The sequence below is a fragment of the Rhinoraja longicauda genome, chromosome 20 (genome assembly GCF_053455715.1).
Source record: "Rhinoraja longicauda isolate Sanriku21f chromosome 20, sRhiLon1.1, whole genome shotgun sequence".
NCBI classification, from domain to species: Eukaryota; Metazoa; Chordata; class Chondrichthyes; order Rajiformes; family Arhynchobatidae; genus Rhinoraja; species Rhinoraja longicauda.
In genome coordinates, this window is record NC_135972.1 from 8,668,174 (window position 1) to 8,693,322 (window position 25,149).

The window sequence follows — 25,149 nt, forward strand, 5'->3', positions numbered from 1 at the left end:
TGCAAACCAAAGCAATCTCCTTTGGCCATGGATTTCTATTGTGTTCAGGTTGAAAGTGGCCACACGAGTGCCTTAATTCATTAGATCTGAAGCTTTCATGGAGGACTACCTGAAATATTGCCGGCGTTATGGAGAATGGGACATGCGAGTTATTTAATTAAACTCGTATTTGATCGCTTGAAGCAAAACAATGATAATTCATTCGAAGCTCTCATCTGTCTAACTTAAAAACAACATTTCAAATGCTTTTCATTAGTAAATAAAATTGAGTGTAATTAGATTTCCAAGGTCAGAATTTTTTTTGCATTCTGAAACAGATTATTTTTTTCTTTCGAAAGGAGAGAAACACACTCCCCATGATTCTCTTTGTAGCACTTCTGTAGTGTTTCCATGGTTTTCATTTTGTAATCGGAGCTGTTGGTTTTAGTAACATCGGGGTTTAACTAAACTTCAGAAATGCAGGTGGAAGTGCAGGCGTGGGAGAGATAACAAGCGATGGATGCTGAAAACATTCCTCCGCATGTTAAAGAGTCATAGAGTGATACAGTGTGGAAACAGGCCTTTCAGCCCAACTTGCCCAGGCCGGCCAACATGTCCCAGCTACACTAGACCCACCTGCCCGCGTTTGGTCCACATCCCTCCAAACCTGTCCTATCCGTGTACCTGTCTAGCTGTTTCTTAAACTTTGGGATGGTCCCAGCCTCAACTACCTCCTCCAGCAGCTTGTTCCATACACCCACCACCCTTTGTGTGAAAAAGTTACCCCTCAGATTCCTATTAAATCTTTTCCCCTTCACCTTGAACCTATGTCCTCTGGTCCTTGATTCCCCTACTCTGGGCAAGAGACTCTGTGCATTTTGACCAGACAGACTGTCACGTGTCCAATGAAAAGCTTTTTTGTTGCGTGCTATCCAGTCAGAGGAAAGATTGTGCATGATCACAATCAAGCTGCCAATAGTGTACAGATACAGGATAAAGGGAATAATGTTTAGTGCAAGATAAAGTCCGTTTAAAGATAGTCCGAGGGTCTCCAATGAGGTAGATGGTAGCTCAGGACCGCTCTCTAGTTGGTGATTGGATATACAGTATGAATTGGCACCCAATACGTTATGAACATGCCCAGAACTAAGTGCACAGAATTTAGATGCACAGAGTCTCTTGCCCAGAGTCGAGGACCAGAGGACATAGGTTCAAGGTGAAGGGGGAAAGATTTAATAGGAATCTGAGGGGTACCTTTTTCACACAAAGGGTGGTGGGTGTATGGAACAAGCTGCCAGAGGAGGCAGTTTAGGCTGGGACTATCCCAACGTTTAAGAAACAGTGAGACAGGTACATGGATAGGACAGGTTTGGAAGGATATGGACCAAACGCAGGCAGGTGGCACTGGTGCAGCTGGGACATGTTGGCCGGTGCGGGCAAGTTGGGCGGAAGGGCCTGTTTCCACGCTGTGTCACTCTATGACTCTCTATGACTCTAAGTAAAATTATGAGCGACCTACATGCAAATAAACGTAGCTGAGACTTACACCCCCGCGGGACAAGTTTGCTCAAGTCAAATGGGTGGATGGGAATTGGAAGTCTGGGTCTGAGCTGTGCACACAGAAGCCAAGTTACAAAAGCTGAGGTTTGGCACAGAACATTACTAGCTTGAATCATCATCATCATCATAATCATACTTTATTAGCCAAGTGTGTTTTGCAACATATGAGGAACTTCATTTGCCATACAGTCACACCAATAAAAAGCAACAGGACACACAAAATACATTTTAACACGAACATCCACCACAGTGACTCCCCCACATTCCTCACTGTGATGGAAGGCAAAAAAAAGCTCATCTCTACATAGTTTTTTCAGGCTGCACAGTGCGAAGATTTCTTAGGGGAGACATGTGATGGCACCATTCAGTGGTACGATACTCCATAGAAATTTAAAATGGAGTATCTGCAGAAGGAAGGGCAATCATTGAGGGCGATAGGTTTCTTTACCTCTCCCAGTGTACTGAACTACTTTCCTTAGTTCAACAGAAGAGTTTCACTGTCATCTTCTCAGGTTAGACACTAGCGTTGCACATGTTGAAGATTGCATTTTTCATTGCTATTGTACAGTGGATTAAATAGACAAAGCGTGCCGACGTGGTTTGGCCCAGCAATTTAACCAGTAAGTGTGAAGGAAAGGGGGTGTCTCATTGTTTCTTTGCAAAGTGAGCCAAGGCACAACACTGAGGCGATTGATAAAACGTACTATTTAACGGGTGGCACGGTGGCGCAGCGGTAGAGTTGCTGCCTGTCAGCACCAGAGACCCGGGTTCGATCCTGACTACGGGTGCTGTCTGCACGGAGTTTGTGCATTCTCCCCGTGACCACGTGGGTTTTCTCCGGTTTCCTCCCACCCTCCAAAGACGTGCAGGTTTGTGGGTTAATTGGCTTCTGCAAAGTGTCCCTAGTTTAGGGGTGGTTGTTGGTCAGCGTGGGCTCGGTGGGCCAAGGGGCCTGTTTCCGCGCTGTAACTCTAAACTGAACATGCTTTAGAAAAGAGAGTTGCTGAGACTGATGGAACCATGAAAGTTGCAAAGGCCCCATTCCTATGAAACAACACTGGAGATTGAAAAGATTAACCTCTTCACTGCCAAGTTTTTCTTTTCACTATTGGCCGTGACCCGAGTATTCTCGGTGGTGGCATTGAACAGTGGGGGGACTGTCGAATGCTGAAAGACTGGAGCGGCTAGACTTGTATACACTGGAATTTAGAAGGATGAGAGGGGACCTTATCGAAACATATAAGATTATTAAGGGGTTGGACACGTTAGAGGCAGGAAACATGTTCCCATTGTTGCAGGGAGTTCAGAACAATGGGGCCACCGTTTAAGAATAAGGGGTAGGCCATTTAGAACGGAGATGAGGAAAAAAAATTTCAGTCGGAGAGTTGTAAATCTGTGGAATTCTCTGCCTCAGAAGGCAGTGGAGGCCAATTCTCTGAATGCATTCAAGAGAGAGCTGGATAGAGCTCTTAAGGATAGCGGAGTCAGGGGGTATGGGGAGAAGGCAGGAACGGGGTACTGATTGAGAATGATCAGCCATGATCACATTGAATGGTGGTGCTGGCTCGAAGGGCCGAATGGCCTCCTCCTGCACCTATTGTCTATTGTCTATTGAACAGATTAAAAGTGGGTTAAGTGTCCAAGCATCACATCCATTGCATGGAGCACTGTTGGGCATGGGTTCAGACAGAGACACGTGTTCCACAAGTACCGCGCCAGTTCACGGTTCAAGAAGGCTGCTCCCCATCGCCCCACTGAGGATAACCTGCCAGGGACGCCACCTACTGTGAATGAATTGAAGAAAAATAGCTGAATAATGAAAGGGTGAGAAGTGTTCCTTCATTAGACAGGCACAAAATGTTGGAGTAACTCAGCGGGTCAGGCAGCATCTCTGGATAGAAGGAATGGGTGACGTTTCGGGTCGTGACCCTTCTTCAGTCTGAGGCAGGGGAGAGGGAGATACAGAAATAAGGCAGGGCAAGGTGTGAAAATGAGACAGAGGGGGTGGAGATCAAGGAAAATGTAGAATAGATCATTGTTAGCTGGGAGAAGGTAACAACAACAACGCAAACAGAGGTAAAATGTAGTCGGAGACGGTCGGACTGGTCGGAGAACTGGGAACCCCCTTTTCTTTTCGGATCCCCTGCCTGGGCTCACTTTGTCCTCGGTGCTCCCCCTCCCACTGGGTCCTGTCCCTCTGTGCAGCACTGTCTCTCAGCAGCCTATCTTCAGCCCGTTGTCTCCCCACGGCTCATCCTCGGCAATCCTATCCAGATCGGAGAAGGTAACAGCAAAGCAAACAGAGATAAAGTGTCATCTGATGGTGAATTGCTTTGCAATGTCATTAGGTTGTAAAAATAAATGCCATGTAAATGTTAGTCTTTCCTACAAAGTGCTAATCCACTTGCCTCAGAGTGGGAAGAAAACTCTGCTTCATTATATAAGTCTGAAGAAGGGTCTCGACCCGAAACGTCACCCATTCCTTCTCTCCCGAGATGCTGCCTGACCTGCTGAGTTACTCCAGCATTTTGTGAATAAATCTCTGCTTCATTATAGCAGGTTCCCCATGGCAACCGTTGCAGAGGTCCAAGCCCGAATGGAAATTAATCTAGATTTAATACTTTTATTTGAAAGTATTTTTCTTTTAGACAATAGACAATAGACAATAGGTGCAGAAGGAGGCCATTCGGCCCTTCGAGCCAGCACCGCCATTCAATGTGATCATGGCTGATCATTCTCAATCAGTACCCCGTTCCTGCCTTCTCCCCATACCCCCTGACTCCGCTATCCTTAAGAGCTCTATCTAGTTCTCTCTTGAATGCATTCAGAGAATTGGTCCCCACTGCCTTCTGAAGCAGAGAATTCCACAGATTCACAACTCTCTGACTGAAAAAGTTTTTCCTTTTGGAGGCTTCGGAGAATTCTGTCCTTTTCCAAATATTCTCCAGTACTTCAGTTGAGTTTATCGTCATGTGTACCGAGGGTGAGAAAATCAGAGGTACTCTTTTCCCATCGAACCAAGTTAAAATCAAGTTTAAATTCCATTTGGAATATTTTGGAGGACCAAGAACCAAGAAGACCAAGAAGAAGTTTGGTATAAGAAAATAACTGCAGATGCTGGTCAAATCGAAGGTATTTATTCACAAAATGCTGGAGTAACTCAGCAGGTCAGGCAGCATCTCAGGAGAGAAGGAATGGGTGACGTTTCGGGTCGAGACCCTTCTTCATTCCACTATTTGTACAGAGTTCCACTTCTAACCTCCTGATGAACGACTTGTGAAGTGTTCTCATTGAGAATGTAGGAAACATTCAATGTTATATCTTGCACCGAATGTCGTACTCTTTATCCTTTATCTGTGGACAGCTTGACTGTATTCATGTACAGTCTTTTCTCTGACTGGACAGCACGCAAACAAAAGCTTTTCACTGTACTTCCGTACACTTGACAATATTAAACTAAACTAAACGATACAAGGCCTTCTACGCCCGCACCTCCAGACTCAGGAACAGCTTCATCCCCAGGGCCATAGCTGCTATGAACCGGTCCTGCTGAGCCGGATGGCCACAACGCATAGATCAACTTGCACTTTACCCTGTCTAAAACTGTCACAATTGTTTCGTTTCGTTGGGTTGCTGTTGTCTAAATTACTTAAATTATTGCATCGTATGGGAGGCGCATTCCCAATCTCGTTGTACCCCTGGGTACAATGACAATAAAGATATATTGTATTGTATTGTATTGTAAACACCACAGTCATTTGATGAGTAGCAAGCACTTATAAACAGCAATGTGATAATCTGATCAAATAATCTGTCCTTCAGACTGGTCAGTCTGAAGAAGGGTCTCGACCCGAAATGTCACCCATTCCTTCTCTCCTGAGATGCTGCCTGACCTGCTGAGTTACTCCAGCATTTTGTGAAGAAGAAGTTTGGTTGTCTGTTGGCATAGAATCAAAACTCCCACAAGCGGCAACGTGACGAAGACTCGATAACCCGTTCCTGTGCTGCACAAAGATAGACACAAAGTGCTGGAGTAACTCAACGGGCCAGGCAGCCTCTCCCTGGAGAAAATGGATATAGCTGATGTTTCGGGTCAGGACCCTTCTTGCTGTTGGACTGATTGTTGGACACGGGTCCAGACATGGTGCCCGGGCCGGAGAGCAGGAGGGAATCACAGAGGGGGAGCAATGAGAGAGGGTGTTGCCGAGCTCCCATCGGACAGAGGAGGAGAACTTCTTCAAAGTAGGCCTACCTTCAGGAGATTTAGCTGTGGAGCAGACAAAATGTAATGAAAAGGAACTGCACATGCTGTACCAGGGAAGTGATTCAAACGTACGTTCTGAACTACTTTCGTAGCAATGTAGTTTATTTTGTGAGAGATTATTAAGGCCATAAGGTCATGTGATAGGAGCAGAATTAGGCCCATTGGCTCCACAAGTCTACTCCGTCATTCAATCATGGCTGATCTATCTCTCCCTCCTAACCCCATTCTCCTGCCTTAGACAATAGACAATAGACAATAGGTGCAGGAGTAGGCCATTCAGCCCTTCGAGCCAGCACCGCCATTCAATGCGATCATGGCTGATCACTCTCAATCAGTACCCCATTCCTGCCTTCTCCCCATACCCCCTCACTCCGCTATCCTTAAGAGCTCTATCCAGCTCTCTCTTGACCCCTGCCTTCTCCCCTTAACCCCTGACACCCGTACAAATCGAGAATCTATCTATCTCTCATTTAAAAAATATCCATTGACGGCCTCCACAGCCTTCTGTGGCAAAGAATTCCACAGATTCACCACCCTCTGACTAAAGAAATTCCTCCTCATCTCCTTGCTAAAAGAACGTCCTTTAATTCTGAGGCTACGACCTCTGGTCCTAGACTCTCGCACTCGGGGAAACATCCTCTCCACATCCACTCTATCCAGGCCCGAGAGATTATTAAATGCACGTATTCAGATGGATCTGGGTTCTGTTGTACAAGGAACCTAGGAGCTTATAATCATGTGCTGCCGGAGATGAAGAAGGTAAATGGAATGCTGGCCTTTACTACAAGGTGGGTGGAGTACAAGAGTAAGAGAGCCTGTCTCCAACTCTGCAGGGCGTTGGCAAGTCCACGCCTGTTGTGCTGTGTGGATATCTCCGTGCCTTGGGGGTGATGCCTTAACCTTCACTAGATGGTGGCGCAGCGGTAGAGTTGCTGCCTAACAGCGCTTAGCAGCGCCGGAGGACCCGGGTTCGATCCCGACTACGGGTGCTTGCCTGTACGGAGTTTGCACGCTCTTGCTATTGCTATTCTTGCTATTGAGGGCGTGCAGCGTAGGTTTACTAGGTTAATTCCCGGAATGGCGGGACTATCGTAGGTTGAAAGACTGGAGCGACTAGGCTTGTATACACTGGAATTTAGAAGGATGAGAGGGGATCTTATCGAAACGTATAAGATTATAAGACACGTTAGAGGCAGGAAACATGTTCCCAATGTTGGGGGAGTCCAGAACAAGGGGCCACAGTTTAAGAATAGGGGGTAGGCCATTTAGAACTGAGATGAGGAAAAACCTTTTCAGTCAGAGAGTTGTGAATCTGTGGAGGCCAATTCACTGAATGCATTCAAGAGAGAGCTGGATAGAGTTCTTAAGGATAGCGGAGTCAGGGGGTATGGGGAGAAGGCAGGAACGGGGTACTGATTGAGAATGATCACATTGAATGGTGGTGCTGGCTCGAAGGGCCGAATGGCCTCCTCCTGCACCTATTGTCTATTGTCTATTGTCTCTCCCCTTGACGCACGTAGGTTTTCTCCGAGATCTTCGGCTTCCTCCCGCACTCCAAAGACGTGCAGGTTTGTAGGTTAATTGGCTTGATGTAAGTGTAAAATTTTCCCTAGTGTGTGTAGGGTAGTGTTAGTGTGTGGGGACTGCTGGTCGGCGCTGACTCGGTGGGCCGAAGGGCCTGTTTCTGCACTGTAGATACTCCGGCCTTAGACTAAGCTAGATTGATTAGCCCCATTGCCAGCAAAGCCGGCCTCCATTGTCCACCCCTGATTACTCTCTGAAATGGCCCAGCAAACCTCTCCATTGAAACCATGCTCAACGTTAGCTCCAGAATCACAAATGAGACAGATATTTGTGATCCAGGTGAATTCTTGCATCTGCTGTGGTCATCATTTAGACTTGCGTCTAGGTGAGTAGCTGAATTTGGATTCTACTGTGAGATTTGAACTTGAATCTCTGGATTGTTATTCCAACCCTCGGGGTCACTAGTCCAGCAATTTAACCACGTTGCCACCACTGTACTGCTAGTTAGTTACATTCCCTTGCACAGCATTCAACTCTGGATCACCTTAACAATAAGAACGGTTATACTGTTATCATTTTTCATATTATAAAATATGTTCATTTTTTTGGTCTACTTCAGATTCCACTGCAATCTTCTCTCCCTCCTGCTGATTTGCCTTTGTTGTTGTATCTATCTTTGCCATGTCCCGTTTCCCCTGTGAGTTTCATGTGAACAAGCAATTTCATTGCACTCTGGTGTATATGGCAATAAACTCACCTGTAACTGAATCTAAGACTGACCTTTAAAATCCAGTAATAAGAGTCATACAGCGGGCAAACGGGCCCTTCTGCCCGATATGCACACTGACCAACATGTCCCATCTACACAAGTCCCACCTGCCTGCGTTTGGCCCATACCCCTCTAAACCTATCCTATCCATGTACCTGTCTGAGTATACCTGTCTCATTGAGTGTATCTGAAGGTTGTAAACGTTTGGGACTCTCTATCCCAGAGAGTCACTGAAGTCGAGACTTTGGGAATATTTAAGGTGTGAATAGGTGGACCTTTGGATTATACAGGAGGGGTGATGGCTCAGGCAGGAAAATGGAACTGAGGTCAAATATCAGACCCGTCCAATGTCAAACCAGGCTTGAGGGGTTGGATCCAATGCCTCATATTCGAGCGATCTTGTGGTGGTAGTTTATTTCATGTTGATATTGGCTTGAATGTTACTGACGTTCTCCAGCCACACTTCACTCCATCAAACCCTCTGGCCTGGGTCATGCTGACTGATAGCCAACCAATGCAGGGAGCTGAGACGGGTCAAACGTTGTAGGCCACTGGACTTGGCTGCCCACGAAGCCTCTGAACCCTAATCCTAAACCCAGCAGCACAGCAGTGCTCTGCTGGAGGCAGAGGATCGACCCACTTCAATTCCAGCCTCGCCTTTAGTGCAGGTGAGCGACGCAGCGGTAGAGTTGTTGCCTTCCAGCGTCAGAGACCCAGGTTCGATCCTGACTACCGGTGCTGTCTGTACAGAGTCTGCATGTTCTTCCTGTGACCTGCCTGGGTTTTCTCCGGGTGCTCTGGTTTTTTCCCTCATTCAAAAGCTGTGCAGATTTGTATGTTAATTGGCTTCTGTAAATTGTTCCTAGTGTGCAGGATAGAACTAATGTATGGGTGATCGCTGGTCGTCGCGGACTCAGTGGGCCGAATGGCCTGTTTCCATGCTGTATCTCTAAGCTAAATGCTACTCTGAGGGCAAGGGGGGAGTATGATTGGTGACCCGTTTTCTCGTGACCCCAGTGGGAAAGTAAAATTGCTCTTTAAACTTACGTTGGATCCATTCAAATGGAAGTAGAGTGCTTTTGCTTCTCAGAGTCAGAACCCAGCAAGATGCCATGGAAGATCCATTTTGTCTCCACTCAAAGTGCTGGGAAACGCAGCAGGTCAGGCAGCATCTGAGGAGGGACGTTTCAAGTCGGGACCCTGATTCAGTCTGACCCGAAACGTCACCTGTCCACTCCCTCTCCAGATGCTGCCTGACCTGCCTAGTTCCTCCAGCACTTTTTGCTTTGATCAATATTCCAGCATCTCTTTGCTCTTGAGTTCCCAGTTTGTGTCTTCACAGGATTGTTACACTTTAATCCACCATTTGTGGAGCCCAGATTTCTGCAAATCCTTTTGAAAATAATGTGTGACTCACATTCTGTGTTTTACATCGATGAATAAATAGCTTGATTATGTATTTGGATAAGAACAAAATGACAGGTCAATGAATGTAATTATCCCTGAGATGTGGGTGTAGATCTTTCTCATATCATGTACAGTTCTATCAAGTGGGCATTTATAAATGCAGTATTGGAACATAGTATCGGAAATAAAAATGGAGCTATATCCAGGTTAAGCTGTCTTGAAATATAAATTCTCGGGTGGAAAATCCATAGTATTATGTTTGCTTTTTGTCTGTGTTCTTATGCTGTAAACGTGTGTCAACAATACCAACAGTGTAGGATGGAACTGTGGATGGACACAAAATGCTGGAGTAACTCAGCGGGTCAGGCAGCATCTCAGGAGAGAAGGAATGGGTGACGTTTCGGGTTGAGACCCTTCTTCAGACTGATGTGATTCTTGTATGTGAAGAAGGGTCTCGACCCGAAACGTCACCCATTCCTTCTCTCCTGAGATGCTGCCTGACCTGCTGAGTTACTCCAGCATTTTGTGAATACATACCTTCGAAGATAAGTAGTGATGGTTCAGTTTGAGACCCTTCTTCAGACCAACAGGTGATGTTTCGGGTGCAGAAGGGACTAAAGTAGGGTCTCGACCTGAAACGTCACCTATTCCTCTTCTCCAGACCTGTTGCCTGACCCGCTGATTTACTCCAGCTTTTTGTGTCTAACAACACTGAACGATTTGCTTGGTGCGTTGAATTTTAAATGTTGCATTTTAGCCCAATCTTTTACAATAAAGCCAATCCTTTGCATATTTTTTTTTCTCGGGAATGTAGAGGACAATGATAATCGGACAAACTTAAGAATGTATGAGCTTTTATTAATATATATCTTCACCAGGCTCGAGAGTGTGGTGCTAGAGACACAGAGTTAGTTACACAGCGTGGAAACAAGCCCTTCGGCCCAACTCGTTCCTGACGACCAAAATTCTCCACCACTCAATTATGCATCGAAGTGTTGATCAGGACAACAGCTGAAAGCATTTCTTACTTCTCAAATATTTCTAAGCATCTCCTTACCACAGCGGGCAACACATTAAACCTACTGAAGTAGGGTCTCGACTCAAAAACAGTTTCTTTCCCTGGGCCATAAGAACAGTGAACGGAAGCACATGACTTGACTACTCTCATTTTCGTCGCACATTTTAAAAAAGAAACTTTTTTTTCGAATTTTAGGTGTAAAACTTATTCATTATTTATTAGGTTTTAAATTGTTTTTTTATTGATACTGGTATTTGTTGTGTTGGTTCGTATGTCTGTGCAATTGTCTTCGAAAGATATGCACTGTCGCACTGTTATCAGCTGTAGCACTTCTAATTTCGTTGTACCTTGCGTACAATGACAATAAAGGCATATTATTATTAAACCCACGTTTTGGGGAGTGGGTGAGAATAAAAATGACGTCGCTGTACGGAGTGTTAAATTAATGTTTGGCATCCAGTCTGTATGCTGAACATTCCGTTTAGATGGGCGGCACGGTAGCGCAGCGGTAGAGTTGCTGCTTTACAGCGAATGCAGCGCCGGAGACTCAGGTTCGATCCTGACTACGGGTGCTGCACTGTAAGGAGTTTGCACGTTCTCCCCGTGACCTGCGTGGGTTTACTCCGAGATCTTCGGTTTCCTCCCACACTCCAAAGACGTACAGGTGTGTAGGTTAATTGGCTGGGTAAATGTATAAATTGTCCCTAGTGGGGTGTAGGATAGTGTTAATGTACGGGGATCACTGGGCGGCACGGACTTGGAGGGCCGAAAAGGCCTGTTTCCGGCTGTATGTATATGATATGATATGATGATATGTGGGGTAAACAATGCGCTATGCCCTGCCTCTCCACATTTCCAACTCCCCCCCCCGCACCGCCCCCCCCCTCCCAATCATTGTGAAGGATCTCGAACGTCACCCATTCCTTCTCTCCTGAGATGCTGCCTGACCTGCTGAGTTACTCCAGCATTTTGGTGAATAAATACCTTTGATTTGTACCAGCATCTGCAGTTATTTTCTTATACGATCTGAAACATCATGTATCCATGTGCTCCAGAGACGAATGAATGAATAAATAAATACGTTTATTGGCCAAGTATGTACACATACAAGGAGTGTGCCTTGCAAGTAACAACACGAACATACAGTAAACAATTAAGAATAAAGGATAAAACATTAAACCATTAAGAATACCAACATTACGGTTACGGTTAAACCATTAAGAATACCAACATTACGGTTACGGTTAAACCATTAAGAATACCAACATTACGGTTTAAACACGTGAGTGAAATAAACCAGAGCAAAAAGAGACTACAGATTTTTGGTTATTGAGGAGAGCTACGACTTGCGGAAAAAAAGCTGTTTTTATGTCTGGCTGTGGCTGCTTTGACAGATTCTGCCATACGCGCTGAGTTACAGTTTAGTTCATTGTTACGTGTACTGAGGGACAGTGAAAAGCCTTGGCTGCGTGCTGTCCAGTCAGCGGAAAGCCAACACATGATTACAATCGAGCCATTTACTGTGCATGTGATACATGATAAGGGAATAACGTTTAGTGCAAGGTACCACTTCATTGTTTCCTCGACTCGGAGATCATGGCTTTTTGATCTAATTTCTCGTGGTACATTAGAAATATGTGCCATTCACACTGATGATGTCTTTGGGTGTGAATTATGGTGCAGAAATGACAGTAAACCAGGAAGAATCGCGACAGGACTTACACCGCCCAATTTTCTGATGGGCAACTTTGCAATAAGAAATTTCTCACTAGCATTTCAAAATATGCACGAAATGTGGTTTTGCCCAATTTGTACAGGAAGAGGCACAGATATTTGCTTAGTTTAGTTTAGAGATACAGCGCGGAAACAGGCCCTTCGGCCTACCGAGTCCGTGCTGACCAGTGACCTTCTCTGCTGGTAGTGGGAGGTAGGAGGGGGTGCAATCAAGGTTTTCAGACGAGGAACTTTCTTTTTGGTTTCAACACGTACTTTGATTTGCATTATTATGACTTGGTTACTTACCATCACTGATCATTTTTGATCATTGATATTTGTTTGTGTCATTGAATTAATGGTGTTTAGTTCAGTTTTAGTTTAGAGATTCAGCGCGGAAACAGGCCCTTCGGCCCACCGAGTCCATGCCGACCAGCGATCCCCGCACATTAACACTATACCACACACTCTAGGGACAATTTTACATTTATTCCAAGGCAATTTACCTACATACCCACACGTCTTTGGAGTGTGGGAGGAAACCGAAGATTCCGGAGAAAACGCCACGCAGATCACGAGGAGAATGTACAAACTCCGTATAGACAGCGCCCGTAGTCGGGATCGAACCCGGGTCTCCGGTGCCGCAAGCACTGGAAGGCAGTAACTCTACCGCTGCGCCACCGTGCCGCCCAAAAAGCCATAGCATGTGGGAACTTCATTGTTCTGTTCCTGGTACATATGACAATTAAAGCCCGTTGTCTCCTGACAACCAATGTCCCCTGGGTGTCCAAGAACACCAGGCAAAGCTATAAAGCATCCTTAATCCCCACTTTAAATTCCTGTGCTCACTTTCAACAGCCCGAGCCTTCGTTCATACTTACATTTTCACTGAGCCTGGGTACAGAGTGTGCAGTATTCTCTGGCACCGCAGAGCCTATCATCCTCGATCACGACCGATTTTAGTCCGATCCACCTACTTCCCAATGAGGTCAACAGAAAGAATATCTGCTGGCTTGTACACAGACCGACAACAATAGAAATCCTACCCGCTCTCTGCTGGGCAGATTAGGTGATCAGAATCTCAATATCACACAAACGAGGCTATGCCTAGAGTTGTAACTGGATGACAACGTTGTGATTCCCAGTGGTGGGTAATTACATACCCCAGTGACCCGCCATCCAACGGTGGCACAGTGGGGGAGAGTTGCTGCCTCACAGCGCCAGAGACCCGGGGGTTTGATCCTGATCCCGGATGCTGCCAGTAGGGATTTTGTTCGGTCTCCCCGTGACAGTGCTGGTTTTCACCAGCTGTTTAGTTTTGTTTAGTTTAGCTTAGAGACCTGGCGGGGAAACAGGCCCTTCGGCCCACAGAGTCAAGAACACAAGAACACAAGAAAATAGGAGCAGGAGTAGGCCAACCGGCCCCTCGAGCCCCCTCCGCCATTCAATATGATCATGGATGATCCTACCCCAACCCCCTTCCCACTATCGCCCTTCTTCCCACCCAAAAGAACCGTGTGATCTCCTGGGAGAGGCGAAAAACCGGACAAAACCCCAGGCCAATTTGGGAAAAAAATCCGGGAAATTCCTCTCCGACCCCAAGCTAGGCGATCGAAACTTGTCCTGGAGATTACTCAGGTCTTACTATACTAACAATAGCTCATGTCCACTTCCCTGCCCGCTCCCCATAACCCCTAATTCCCTTGTCTATTAAAAAACAATCTATTTCTGTTTTAAATTTATTTAACGTCCCTGCATCCACAGCTTCCTGAGGCAGCGAATTCCACAGACTAACCACCCTCTGAGTGAAGAAGTTTCTCCTCATATCAGGCAGATCCAAGCCAACCAGTGATCCCCAGGACACTAACATTATCCTACACACACTAGAGACAATTTTGTTTACTTGTAAACCAAGCCAATTTACCTGCAAACCTGTACGTCTTTGTAGCGTGTGGGGAAACCAGAGCACCCGGAGAAAACCCACACAGGTCAATAGACAATAGGTGCAGGAGTAGGCCATTCGGCCCTTCGAGCCAGCACCGCCATTCAATGTGATCATGGCTGATCATTCTCAATCTGTACCCCGTTCCTGCCTTCTCCCCATACCCACAGTCTGAAGAAGGGTCTCGACCCGAAACGTCACCATTCCTTCTCTCCCGAGATGCTGCCCGACCTGCTGAGTTACTCCAGCATTTTGTGAATAAATCGATTTGTACCAGCATCTGCAGTTATTTTCTTATCCCACTGACTCCACTATCCTTAAGAGCTCTATCTAGCTCTCTCTTGAATGCATTCAGAGAATTGACCTCCACTGCCTTCTGAGGCAGAGAATTCCACAGATTTACAACTCTCTTGACTGAAAAAGTTTTTCCTCATCTCCGTTCTAAATGGCCTACCCCTTATTCTTAAACTGTAGCCCCTGGTTCTGGACTCCCCCAGCATTGGGAACATGTTTCCTGCCTCTAACGTGTCCAACCCCTTAATAATCTTATATGTTTCGATAAGATCCCCTCTCATCCTTCTAAATTCAAGTGTATACAAGGTCACGCGGGGCATGGTACAAACTCCGTACAGATGAGCACCCATAGTCAGGATCGAGCCCGGGTCTCTGGTGCTGGAAGGCAGTAGCTCTACCGCTGCGCCACTCAGTTTCGGTACAAACTCCAAACATATCCACATTTGTAGGTTAATTAGCTTCTGTAAATTGCCCCAGGTGTGTAGGATAGAACTAGGGTGTAGGTAATCGTTGCAGACTCGGTGGGCCGAAGGGCCTGTTTCCACATTGTACCTCTGAAATGATTCAATGATACATTGTTGTCCCATGTGCCCAGGTTAAGTGAAATTCTTTTCTGTCAAACGCTACAAATAAAACCAAAACTAAAAACTACTCAGAAATCCGAGAATGAAAACGAGGAACTGCAGATGCTGGTTTGCAAAAAAAGACACACAGCGCTGGAGTAACTTAGCGGGTCAGCCAGCATCTCTGGAGAACATGGATAGGTGACGTTTCGGGTCGGGACCCCTCTTCAGACTGATTGTGGTGGGGGGTGGGTGGTAGGGGGGCCGACATCGGGAGCTCTGGCAGCGGCAGCGTCTTCACCCGCCCCGAATCGCGGGGCTTGGGTCGGCCCGCCGCGGACCTTTCACCGTCCGGCGCGGCCTGAAATAGGCCGCGGGATTTTCTCCGCCCGGCGGGGGCTTCAATGTCGGGAGCACCGACCGCCCCGACGTGGCAACCCCAACAGCCTGACTGCGGGAGAAGACGGCAGGGGAAGAGAAAAGACATTCTGGCCTTCCGTCACAGTGAGGAGGGGACTGGAGGAGACTCACTGTGATGGATGTTTCTTTTGTTTGGTGTTGGTTATTATTGTATGTGTTATTGCATTTTTATTGATTATTCTTATTGGTCTTATTGTTGAACTGCGGGTAATTTTTCATTTCACTGCACATTTATGTGTATGTGACAAATAAATTGACTATTGACTATTGACTATTAAGCTGGAAAAGAGATTGTCGCAGGAAGTGGAGTCGGGACACGAAACGTCACCTATCCACGTTCTCCAGAGATGCTGCCTGACCCGCTGAGTTACTCCAGCACTCTGTGAAACGTCACCTATTCATGTTCTCCAGAGATGCTGCCTGACCCGCTGAGTTACTCCAGCACTTTGTGAAACGTCATCTATTCATGTTCTCCAGATATGCTGCCTGACCCGTTGAGTTACTCCAGCACTCTGTGAAACGTCACCTATCCACATTCTCCAGAGATGCTGCCTGACCCGCTGAGTGACTCCAGCACTCTGTGAAACGTCACCTATCCACGTTCTCCAGAGACGCTGCCTGACCCGCTGAGTTACTCCAGCACTCTGTGAAACGTCACCTATCCACGTTCTCCAGAGACGCTGCCTGACCCGCTGAGTTACTCCAGCTCTCTGTGGATGTTTTTTACAAACCAGTTCCCGGTGTCTGTCCATTTAGTCCACCTTTGGCACAATCGCTGGCCAGCTTGCTAATATTTCTGATGCTTTCCCTCAGGTGACCTAAATCAAAAGAAATGGCCGAAGAAATATCCAAGTTGCAATGGGCCTAAGCAATCTCCCATCAACATTGACGACGAATTCACGCACGTGAATGTGAATTTCCAGAAGCTGTCGTTCGAAGGCTGGGACCGTGAATCCAGAGGAAATATAATCATTCACAACAACGGAAAAACAGGTGTGGCATCCTTTTCTATTTCACTAATTCCACATGTCATAACTGGGTGGCTTCATTTTGGGGATAGACACAAGATGTCTATCGACACAAGATGCCCACGTGTTTTGACCGCAATGTTGTATCCTTACTGTTTTGATGTGGTTATGCTTTATTCTTAATTGTTAACTGTATGTTTGTGTTGTCATTTGTGAGCGGAGCACCAAGGCACATTGCTTGTACATGCACATACTTGGCCAATAAACTTATTCATTATTCATTATATTATTATTCATTATTAAGATGCTAGAGTAACTCAGCGGGACAGGCAGCATCTCTGGAGAGAAGGAATGGGTGACGTTTCAGGGTCAAGACCCTTCTTCAGACCCAAAAACGTCGCCCACTCCTCTCCAGAGATGCTGCCTGTCCCGCTGAGTTACTCTGGCATTTTATGTCTATCTCCGGTGCAGAGCAGTTCCTTCCTACAGGCTTCATTTTGGAGGTGATTTCCCCTGGATCTGAACTATCAGCAAAATGTCACGGTAGATTAAGCTGTATCTTATTTCTTAAAATACTTCCATTTCCTCAGAAAACAAAGCATTGAGGCGTATTCTCCTGACTGACGTCTCTTCCCAGTGGAGCGTCTCCGTTGATATTTTTTTGGTAGAATCTGTAATGGTGTCTTTATTATTCTTGCGTTCCAGTGGAAATTAACCTGACAGATGATTACTACATCAGTGGTGGAGGCATGAAATCCAGGTACAAAGCAGGCAAGATGTTGTTCCACTGGGGAAAGTGTAATGCCACGGAGGGCTCTGAACATACCATCGATGGGCGAAATTTTCCTTTGGAGGTGATGAAAACTTGCCTTTGTACTTAGTGTAACTCTGACCACTGCTTGTACTGATGTTGTAATAATACCTGCCTCGACTGCCTCCTCTGGCAGCTCGTTCCATGTTCCTACCTCCCTATATGTAGACAAAAAAAGGTTGCCCCTCAGATTCCTAATCAGAGAGTCGAACAGTATGGAAACAAGCTCTTCGGCCCAACTAGTCCATGCTGACCAAAATGCCCCGTAGCTCGTCTCACTTGCCCACTTTTGGCCCATATCCTTCTAAACCTTGCCCACCTTAACATTCTTAAGGGATTGGACAGGCTAGATGAAGGAAAAATGTTCCCCATGTCTGGGGAGTCCAGAACCAGGTGGTCACAGTTTAAGAGTAAGGGGTAGGCCATTTAGGACTGAGATGAGGAAAAACCTTTTCACCCAGAGAGTTGTTAATCTGTGAAATTCTCTGCCACAGAAGGCAGCGGAGGCCAATTCACTGGATGTTTTCAAGAGAGAGTTAGATATAGTTCTTAGGGCTAGCAGAATCAAGGGATATGGGGAGAAAGCAGGAACGGGGCACTGAATTTGGACGATCAGCTGTGATCATATCGAATGGTGGTGCTGGTTCGAAGGGCCGAATTGCCTACTCCTATTTTCTATGTTCCTGTCCAAGTTTCTTTTGAATGCTGTTCTACTAGTCTTAACTATCTTGTCTTCTTGACATGTTCAATGAAAAACATTCCATCGACTGGAGTTAAAAATAAACACGAGCATGTTAAAATGATTTCACAATAGCCATACTTTTCTACTCAGGAAGATTTGGCCTCCAGTCCCACCCTATACTAATGCAGACCTATCAGCGTGATTATAGGTCGGCCTCCGATTGAAGTTTCTGCCTTTTAGTTTACAAATGTTACTCACGTTACTAGGTACATTTAGTTTCGGGCCAGACCACTCTCTGGCTCTTTGCCATGTCATTCAGCTCTTAATCCCTCATCCTTCTGACCTGTTTTTCTCTTTTCTCTTTCTAAACTCCCAGGGGGAGAGAACTTCGAAAGCATGAGAAAACCTTTGCCAGAATTGTCATGCACGATTAACCTGACACTACGTAACCCACAGCTGAGCGTGCACAGAATTCAGAAGCACGTGATTTCTGTGATCGGTCAGAACAAACGCGATTGGGAACAGAAAGTTTAGTTTAGTTCAGAGAGTTCCTTGTTTGGAAACAAGCCCCTTGGCCCACTGAATCCGCGCTGACCAGCGAATACCCGTACATTAGTTCTATCTTACACAGCAGGGACAGTTCACAGGAGCCAATTAATCTACAGACCTGCACGCCTTTGGAATGTGGGAGGAAACCGTAGCACCCGGAGAAAACCCACGCGGTCACAGGGAGAACGTACAAACTCAGTGCAGACAGCACCCGTAGTCATGATCGAAGGTTCGATCCTGACCTGAGGTGCTGTCTGTGTGGAGTTTGCGCGTTCTCCCTGCGACTGCGTGGGTTCCTCGGTGTGCTGAAGTTTCTTCCCGCGTCTCAGAGCCTGGTTAGCGCGCGACAAAAGCTTTCCACTGTACCTCGGCACACGTGACAATAAACTAAACTGAAACTGAGCAGGTGGGTTTTTGCAGGTTAATTAGCTTCTGTAGATTAGTGTGCAGGGAGTGGATGAGAAAGTGGGACATCAGACAGCTAGTGTGAAAGGGGGGTTCGATGTGCAGTGTGGACTCGGTGGGCCGAAGGGGCTGTCTCCATGCTGTGTCTCTAAAACAAGCTATTAACTCATGGTAGATCTGTTTACATCAGGGATTTATTTACAAAATGCTGGAGTAACTCAGCAGGTCAGGCAGCATCTCGGGAGAGAAGGAATGGGTGACGTTTTGGGTTGAGACCCTTCTTCAGACTGATGCCAGGGGGGCGGGACAAAGGAAGGATATAGGTGGAGACAGGAAGACAGAGGGAGATCTGGGAAGTGGGAGGGGAAGAGAGGGACAGAGGAACTATCTAAAGTTGGAGAAGTCGATGTTCATACCACTGGGCTGCAAGCTGCCCAGGCGAAATATGAGGTGTTGTACCTCCAATTTCCGGTGGGACTCACTATGGCACTGGAGGAGGCCCATGACAGAAAGGTCAGACTGGGAATGGGAGGGGGAGTTGAAGTGCTCAGCCACCGGGAGATCAGATTGGTTAATGCGGACTGAGCGCAGCTGTTGAGCGAAGCGATCGCCGAGCCTGCGTTTGGTGCTTTGTTTACATCAGGGATATTCTTCTGGAAGTTTCATACTTTACTCAACCATGGCATTGGCTAAAGATACTGGTGTAATACTGGTGTAAATCAGCAGGTCAGGCAGCATCTCTGGAGAAAAAGAATGTGCGATGTTTCGGGTCAGATCCCTTCTTCAGACCCGAGATAGATACAAAATACTGGTGTAAATCAGCAGGTCAGGTCAGCATCTCTGGAGAAAAGGAATATGTGAAGTTTCTGGTCAGATCCCTTCTTCAGACCCGAGATAGACACAAAAAGTTGCAGAAACTCAGCGGGACAGGCAGCATCTCTGGAGAGAAGGAATGGGTGACGTTTCGGGTCGAGACCCTTCTTTAGGCCACGACCCGAAACGTCACCCATTCCGTCTCTCCAGAGATGCTGCCTGTCCCGCTGAGTTACTCCAGCTTTTTGTATTTATCTTCGGTTTAAACCAGCATTTGTATTTCCTTCCTGCACCCTTCTGCAGACCCACATTGATATGGCCCAACTGAGCAAACCAAAATCACAGAGTGGTTGATATCAACTGGTGTTTACTCCGTGTATTTTAGGCATTTCACACTTTTCAATCTGACAATAGACACAAAACGTTGAACTCAGTGGGACAGACAGCATCTCTGGGGAGAAGGAATGGGTGACGTTTCGGGTCGAGACCCTTCTTCAGTCTGACAGTCAAGGTGACTTGTGCTTAAAAAAATTGTATGTGTGATTTGCCCAGAGAATTGGACACAAGGAATTGAACAGAGCACAAAGTAAATGGCAGAACACACCGTGGTTTGTGACCTTTGTTTAGTTTAGTTTAGTTTCGAGATACAGTGTAGAAACAGGCCCTTTGGCCCACCGAGTCCGCACCGACCAGCGATCCCCACACACTAACACTATCCTGCACACTAGGGACAATTTAACATTTATACCAAGCCAACTAACCTACAAATCTGTAAGTCTTTGGCGTGTGGGAACTGAATCTAAAATGGAGTGTGAAGTGTATTCAAAGATGCTGTAAAGGTAAGGAAGTATATTTATATTTAGTGACAGGTATTGTATAAAAGTGCAAATAAATTGTGATGTAAAATAGCTAATGTGATGCATATTCTGATACATAATGGTTGTTCTATGCATGAAGGACTGAATTTCCCCCCCCCCCCCCTATAAATGTGTTTCCAGATGCAAATATTCTGCTTTGAACCAGACCATTATGAAAGTTTTGAGGATGCAGTCCAGGGTCAAGGCCACCTGAAGGCACTGTCTGTTTTATTTGAGGTAATTGTTCTAACGCAAGAACTATTTAAGTAGAACCATTAACGCTTTCTGCAAAATGATTTAAACCATGTCCTCAATGCTGTAAGCTTCGTATTTATTTCCCATTTGTTTCATATCAGCCCCAAGTCACTTAAAGTGGTTGACAAACCTTTTAATTTGGACTACCTATTTAGACTTCACACTACCTATTAGAGTCATAGAATCATAGAGTGATACACTGTGGAAACAGGCCCTTCGGCCCAACTTGCCCACACCGGCCAACATGTCCCAGCTACACTAGTCCCACCTGCCTGCGTTTCCCTCCGAACCTGACCTATCCATGTACCTGTCTCACTGTTTCTTAAACGTTGGGATAGTCCCAGCCTCAACTACCGCCTCTGGCAGCTCGTTCCATACACCCACCACCCTTTGTGTGAAAAAGTTACCCCTCAGATTCCTATTAAATCTTTTCCCCTTCACCTTGAAACTATGTCCTCTGGACCTCGATTCCCCCATTCTGGGCAAGAGACTCTGTGCATCGGCCCGATCCATTCCTCTCATGATTTTATACACCTCAATAAGATCACCCCTCATCCTCCTGCGCTCCAAGGAATAGAGAACCAGCCTACTCAACCTCTCCCTATAGCTCAGACCCTCAAGTCCTTGTAAATGATTTTTGAGTATGGTATTTGAGTTTGGCATGATTGTATTCATGTATAGTACTTTCTGATTTAATTGGATAGCTTGCAAAACAAAATAATTTCACTAAACCTCGATATGTGTCAATAATAAACCCAAAACCTATCTGCAGTGAGTAAGAATTTCTTTGTTTCGGTTCATATCTGATGCATATAACAAATGAACACTTTTACACACGCTTCTATTCAGAGATACCGCGTTGAACCAGGCCTTTCGGCCCACCGAATCCGTGCTGACCAGAGATTCCCTTATACTAGTACTATCCCACACACACATTACAATTTACAATTTTATCAAAGCAAAATTAACCTACAAACCTGCACGTTTTTGGAGTTGTGGGAGGAAACTGGAGCACCCGGAGAAAACCCATGTGGTCACAGGGAGAACGTACAAACCCCGTACAGACAGCATCCGTGGTCAGGATCGAACCTCGGAACCCTCTGGCGCTGTAAGGCGGCAACTCTACCACTGCGCCACCGTGCCGCCCTTTGCATTAAAATCAATCTGACAAACGACATGCCAAAAAAGATGGCCAGCCCCCTTTAACATTATCCATATCTGTACTTAATCACCAAACTGCTGCCTCTAACAATTTAGGATGCGTATCCTAAATTCCAAATGGTTAAAAACGCCTCATATTTTGCAGATTGGTCCGGTGGATAACATGAATTATGATAGTATCATTCACGGAGTGGATATGGTAAGCAGATATGGTAAGTTTTGTGAGTTACTCAAGTCAGCGTAACCTGGCTACAAGAAATATACAGGACTCGTGAACACCCTTAATTACGCAGAGTTATATCTATTCAATTGCTGGTGCAAGAATTCATTAAACAGCATTAAGAAATGTTTTTTATAGTATAATGAAAAATATTAAATGATACTTCCAGGATAAAAACAAACTGGAAATACTTAACAATTGGATTTAAATTAAAATAGTATAAGAAAATAACTGCAGATGCTGGTACAAATCGAAGGTATTTATTCACAAAGTGCTGGAGTAACTTAGCAGGTCAGGCAGCATCTCGGGAGAGAAGGAATGGGTGATGTTTTGGGTCGAAACGTCACCCATTTCTTCTCTCCCGAGATGCTGCCTGATCCGCTGAGTTACTCCAGCATTTTGTGTCTACCTTCGATATACACCACCATCTGCAGTTTTTTTCCCCCTAAAATAAAATCTTCCCTTTTATCTCCTGGCAAGTACGTTTCAATGCCTGAGAATCTTTTGCTTGCATGTTGTGTTGGTGTTAATATTCTCCCTTGATGGTTTTTCCTCATGGATTGTCATTCAAGGCTTTTCCCTTTTTGCAGGAAAACAGTTTGAAGTGGAGCCATTCACTTTCTTGAATCTTCTCCCAAACACAACGAACAAATATTACACATACAATGGTTCCCTCACGATGCCTCCCTGCACAGAGACGGTGCAGTGGTTTGTGTTCAAAGAGACGGTGCCGATTTCTGAAAATCAGGTAAAATTCATTTGTATTTTCAAAAACATCTTAGCAATGAAACCTTTAGAAAGAATAGAGTTTGCAAATAATCTATTGTGCATGGCAATAGACAGTAGACAATAGGTGCAGGAGTAGGCCGTTTGGCCCTTTGAGCCAGCACCGCCATTCAATGTGATCATGACTGATCATTCTCAATCAGTGCCTTCTCCCCATACCCCCTGACTCCGCTATCCTTAACAGCTCTATCTAGCTCTCTCTTGAATGCATTCAGAGACTTAGCCTCCACTGCCTTCTGTGGCAGAGAATTCCACAGATTTACAACTCTCTGACTGAAAAAGTTTTTCCTCATCTCTGTTCTAAATGGCCCACCCCTTATTCTTAAACTGTGGCCCCTGGTTCTGGACTCCCCCAACATTGGGAACATGTTTCCTGCCTCTAACATGTCCAACCCCTTAATAATCTTATATGTTTCGATAAGATCCCCTCTCATCCTTCTAAATTCCAGTGTATACAAGCCTAGTCGCTCCAGTCTTTCAACATATGACAGTCCCGCCATTCCGGGAATTAACCTAGTAAACCTACGCTGCACGCCCTCAATGGCAAGAATATCCTTCCTCAAATTTGGAGTACGGATTTGGACTTAGAAATTTGGGCTTGACATATACAGAAAAGAGAAAACAAACCTCTATATTCTTTACACACACACACACACACAAACACACATAGCTATTTAATCAATATCACACTGCACAATACTCCAGGTGCGGTCTCACCAGGGACCTGTACAACTGCAGTCGGACCTCCTTGCTCCTAAATTCAAATCCCCTCACAATGAAGGCCAACTTGCCATTAGTTTTCTTCATTGCCTGCTGTACCTGCACGCTTACTTTCACAGTACAGTGGTAGAGTTGCTGCCTTACAGCACCAGAGACACGGGTTCCATCCTGACCACGGGTGCTGTCGGTATGAAGATTGTATGTTCTCCCCGTGACCTGCGTGAGTTTTCTCCGGGATCTCCGGTTTCCCCCCACACACCAAAGATGTACAGGTTTGTAGGTTGATTGGTGTGGCATTATGACAACGTAAATTGTCCCTAGTGCATGTGGGATAGTGTTAGTGTGCGGGGATCGCTGGTCGGCGCAGACTCGGTGGGCCGAAGGGCCTGATTCCACGTTGTGTCTCAAAACTAAATTAAACTAAAAAGATGCTGCCTGACCCGCTGGGTGACTCCAGCACGTTGTGTCTCCGTTTGTACACCAGCATCTCCAGTTCCGTGTTTGCACATGCTGTGATGGAGTTTTCTTTGTCCGTTTCTATGCAGCTGGAGGTTTTCTGCGAGGTGCTGACTATGCAGCAAGCGGGCTACGTCATGCTGATCGACTACCTGCAGAACAACTACAGGGAACTGCAGCAACAATTCGTGGGGCAGGTCTTTTCCTCGTACTCTGGGACAGAAGCCATTCCTGAACCAGGTAGGTCCAAACTGTAGCGCTTGCGGAAGCAGCGCTCACCCGTTTCCATTTGCAAACTCTAACTGCTCTCTGCACGACACCATGCCTTCTGACAATGGTGCCACAGATAGGACACGCCAGTGTGCTGGTGGTCAACTAGGTGGCACAGCAGTAGAGCTGGTGCCTTACAGCGCTTACAGCGCCGGAGACCCGGGTTCGATTCGTACGGAGTTTGTACGTTCTCCCCGTGACCCGCGAGGGTTTTCTCCGAGATCTTCAGTTTCCTCCCACACTCCAAAGACGAACAGGCTTGCAGGTTAATTGGCTGGGTATAAATTTACCTTGCCCCTCGTGTGACAATAGACAATAGGTGCAGGAGTAGGGCATTCGGCCCTTTGAGCCAGCACCACCATTCAATGTGATCATGGCTGATCATTCTCAATCAGTGCCCCGTTCCTGCCTTCTCCCCACGTGGGTAGGATAGTGTGGGTGTGCGGGGATTGCTGTTCGACACGGACTCGGTGGGCCGAAGGGCCTGTTTCCGCACTGTATTCCCAAACTAAACTAAAGATGAGAGAAGTTGACTCCCTGGAAGTAAATGCACAGGCAGGGTGGTGCAGTGTGCGTGCTGTCATGACCCTTGTACAGCACAGTGGTGCAACTGGTAGAACTACTGCCTCACAGCGCTGGAGACCCAGGTATGATCCTGACCTCAGCTGCTGTCTGTGTGGACTTTGTTCGTTCTCCCTGTGACCACGTGGGTTTCCTCCGGGTGCTCCGGTTTCCTCTCAAAT

The 25,149-nt window shown here is 46.2% G+C and overlaps 1 protein-coding gene across 6 annotated transcripts in view; it reads left to right on the forward strand.

Annotated features, from left to right (window-relative positions):
* ptprz1b (protein tyrosine phosphatase receptor type Z1b) overlaps positions 1-25,149 on the forward strand; it is a 186,265-nt gene that overhangs the window by 76,252 nt on the left and 84,864 nt on the right. For all 6 annotated transcript variants that reach the window (XM_078416908.1, XM_078416909.1, XM_078416906.1 and 3 more), the window contains exons 3-8: positions 16,267-16,446; positions 17,127-17,275; positions 20,680-20,775; positions 22,100-22,166; positions 22,765-22,922; positions 24,226-24,376. In XM_078416908.1, the coding sequence (XP_078273034.1) occupies positions 16,267-16,446; positions 17,127-17,275; positions 20,680-20,775; positions 22,100-22,166; positions 22,765-22,922; positions 24,226-24,376 (801 nt within the window). The remainder of the gene's footprint in view (positions 1-16,266; positions 16,447-17,126; positions 17,276-20,679; positions 20,776-22,099; positions 22,167-22,764; positions 22,923-24,225; positions 24,377-25,149) is intronic.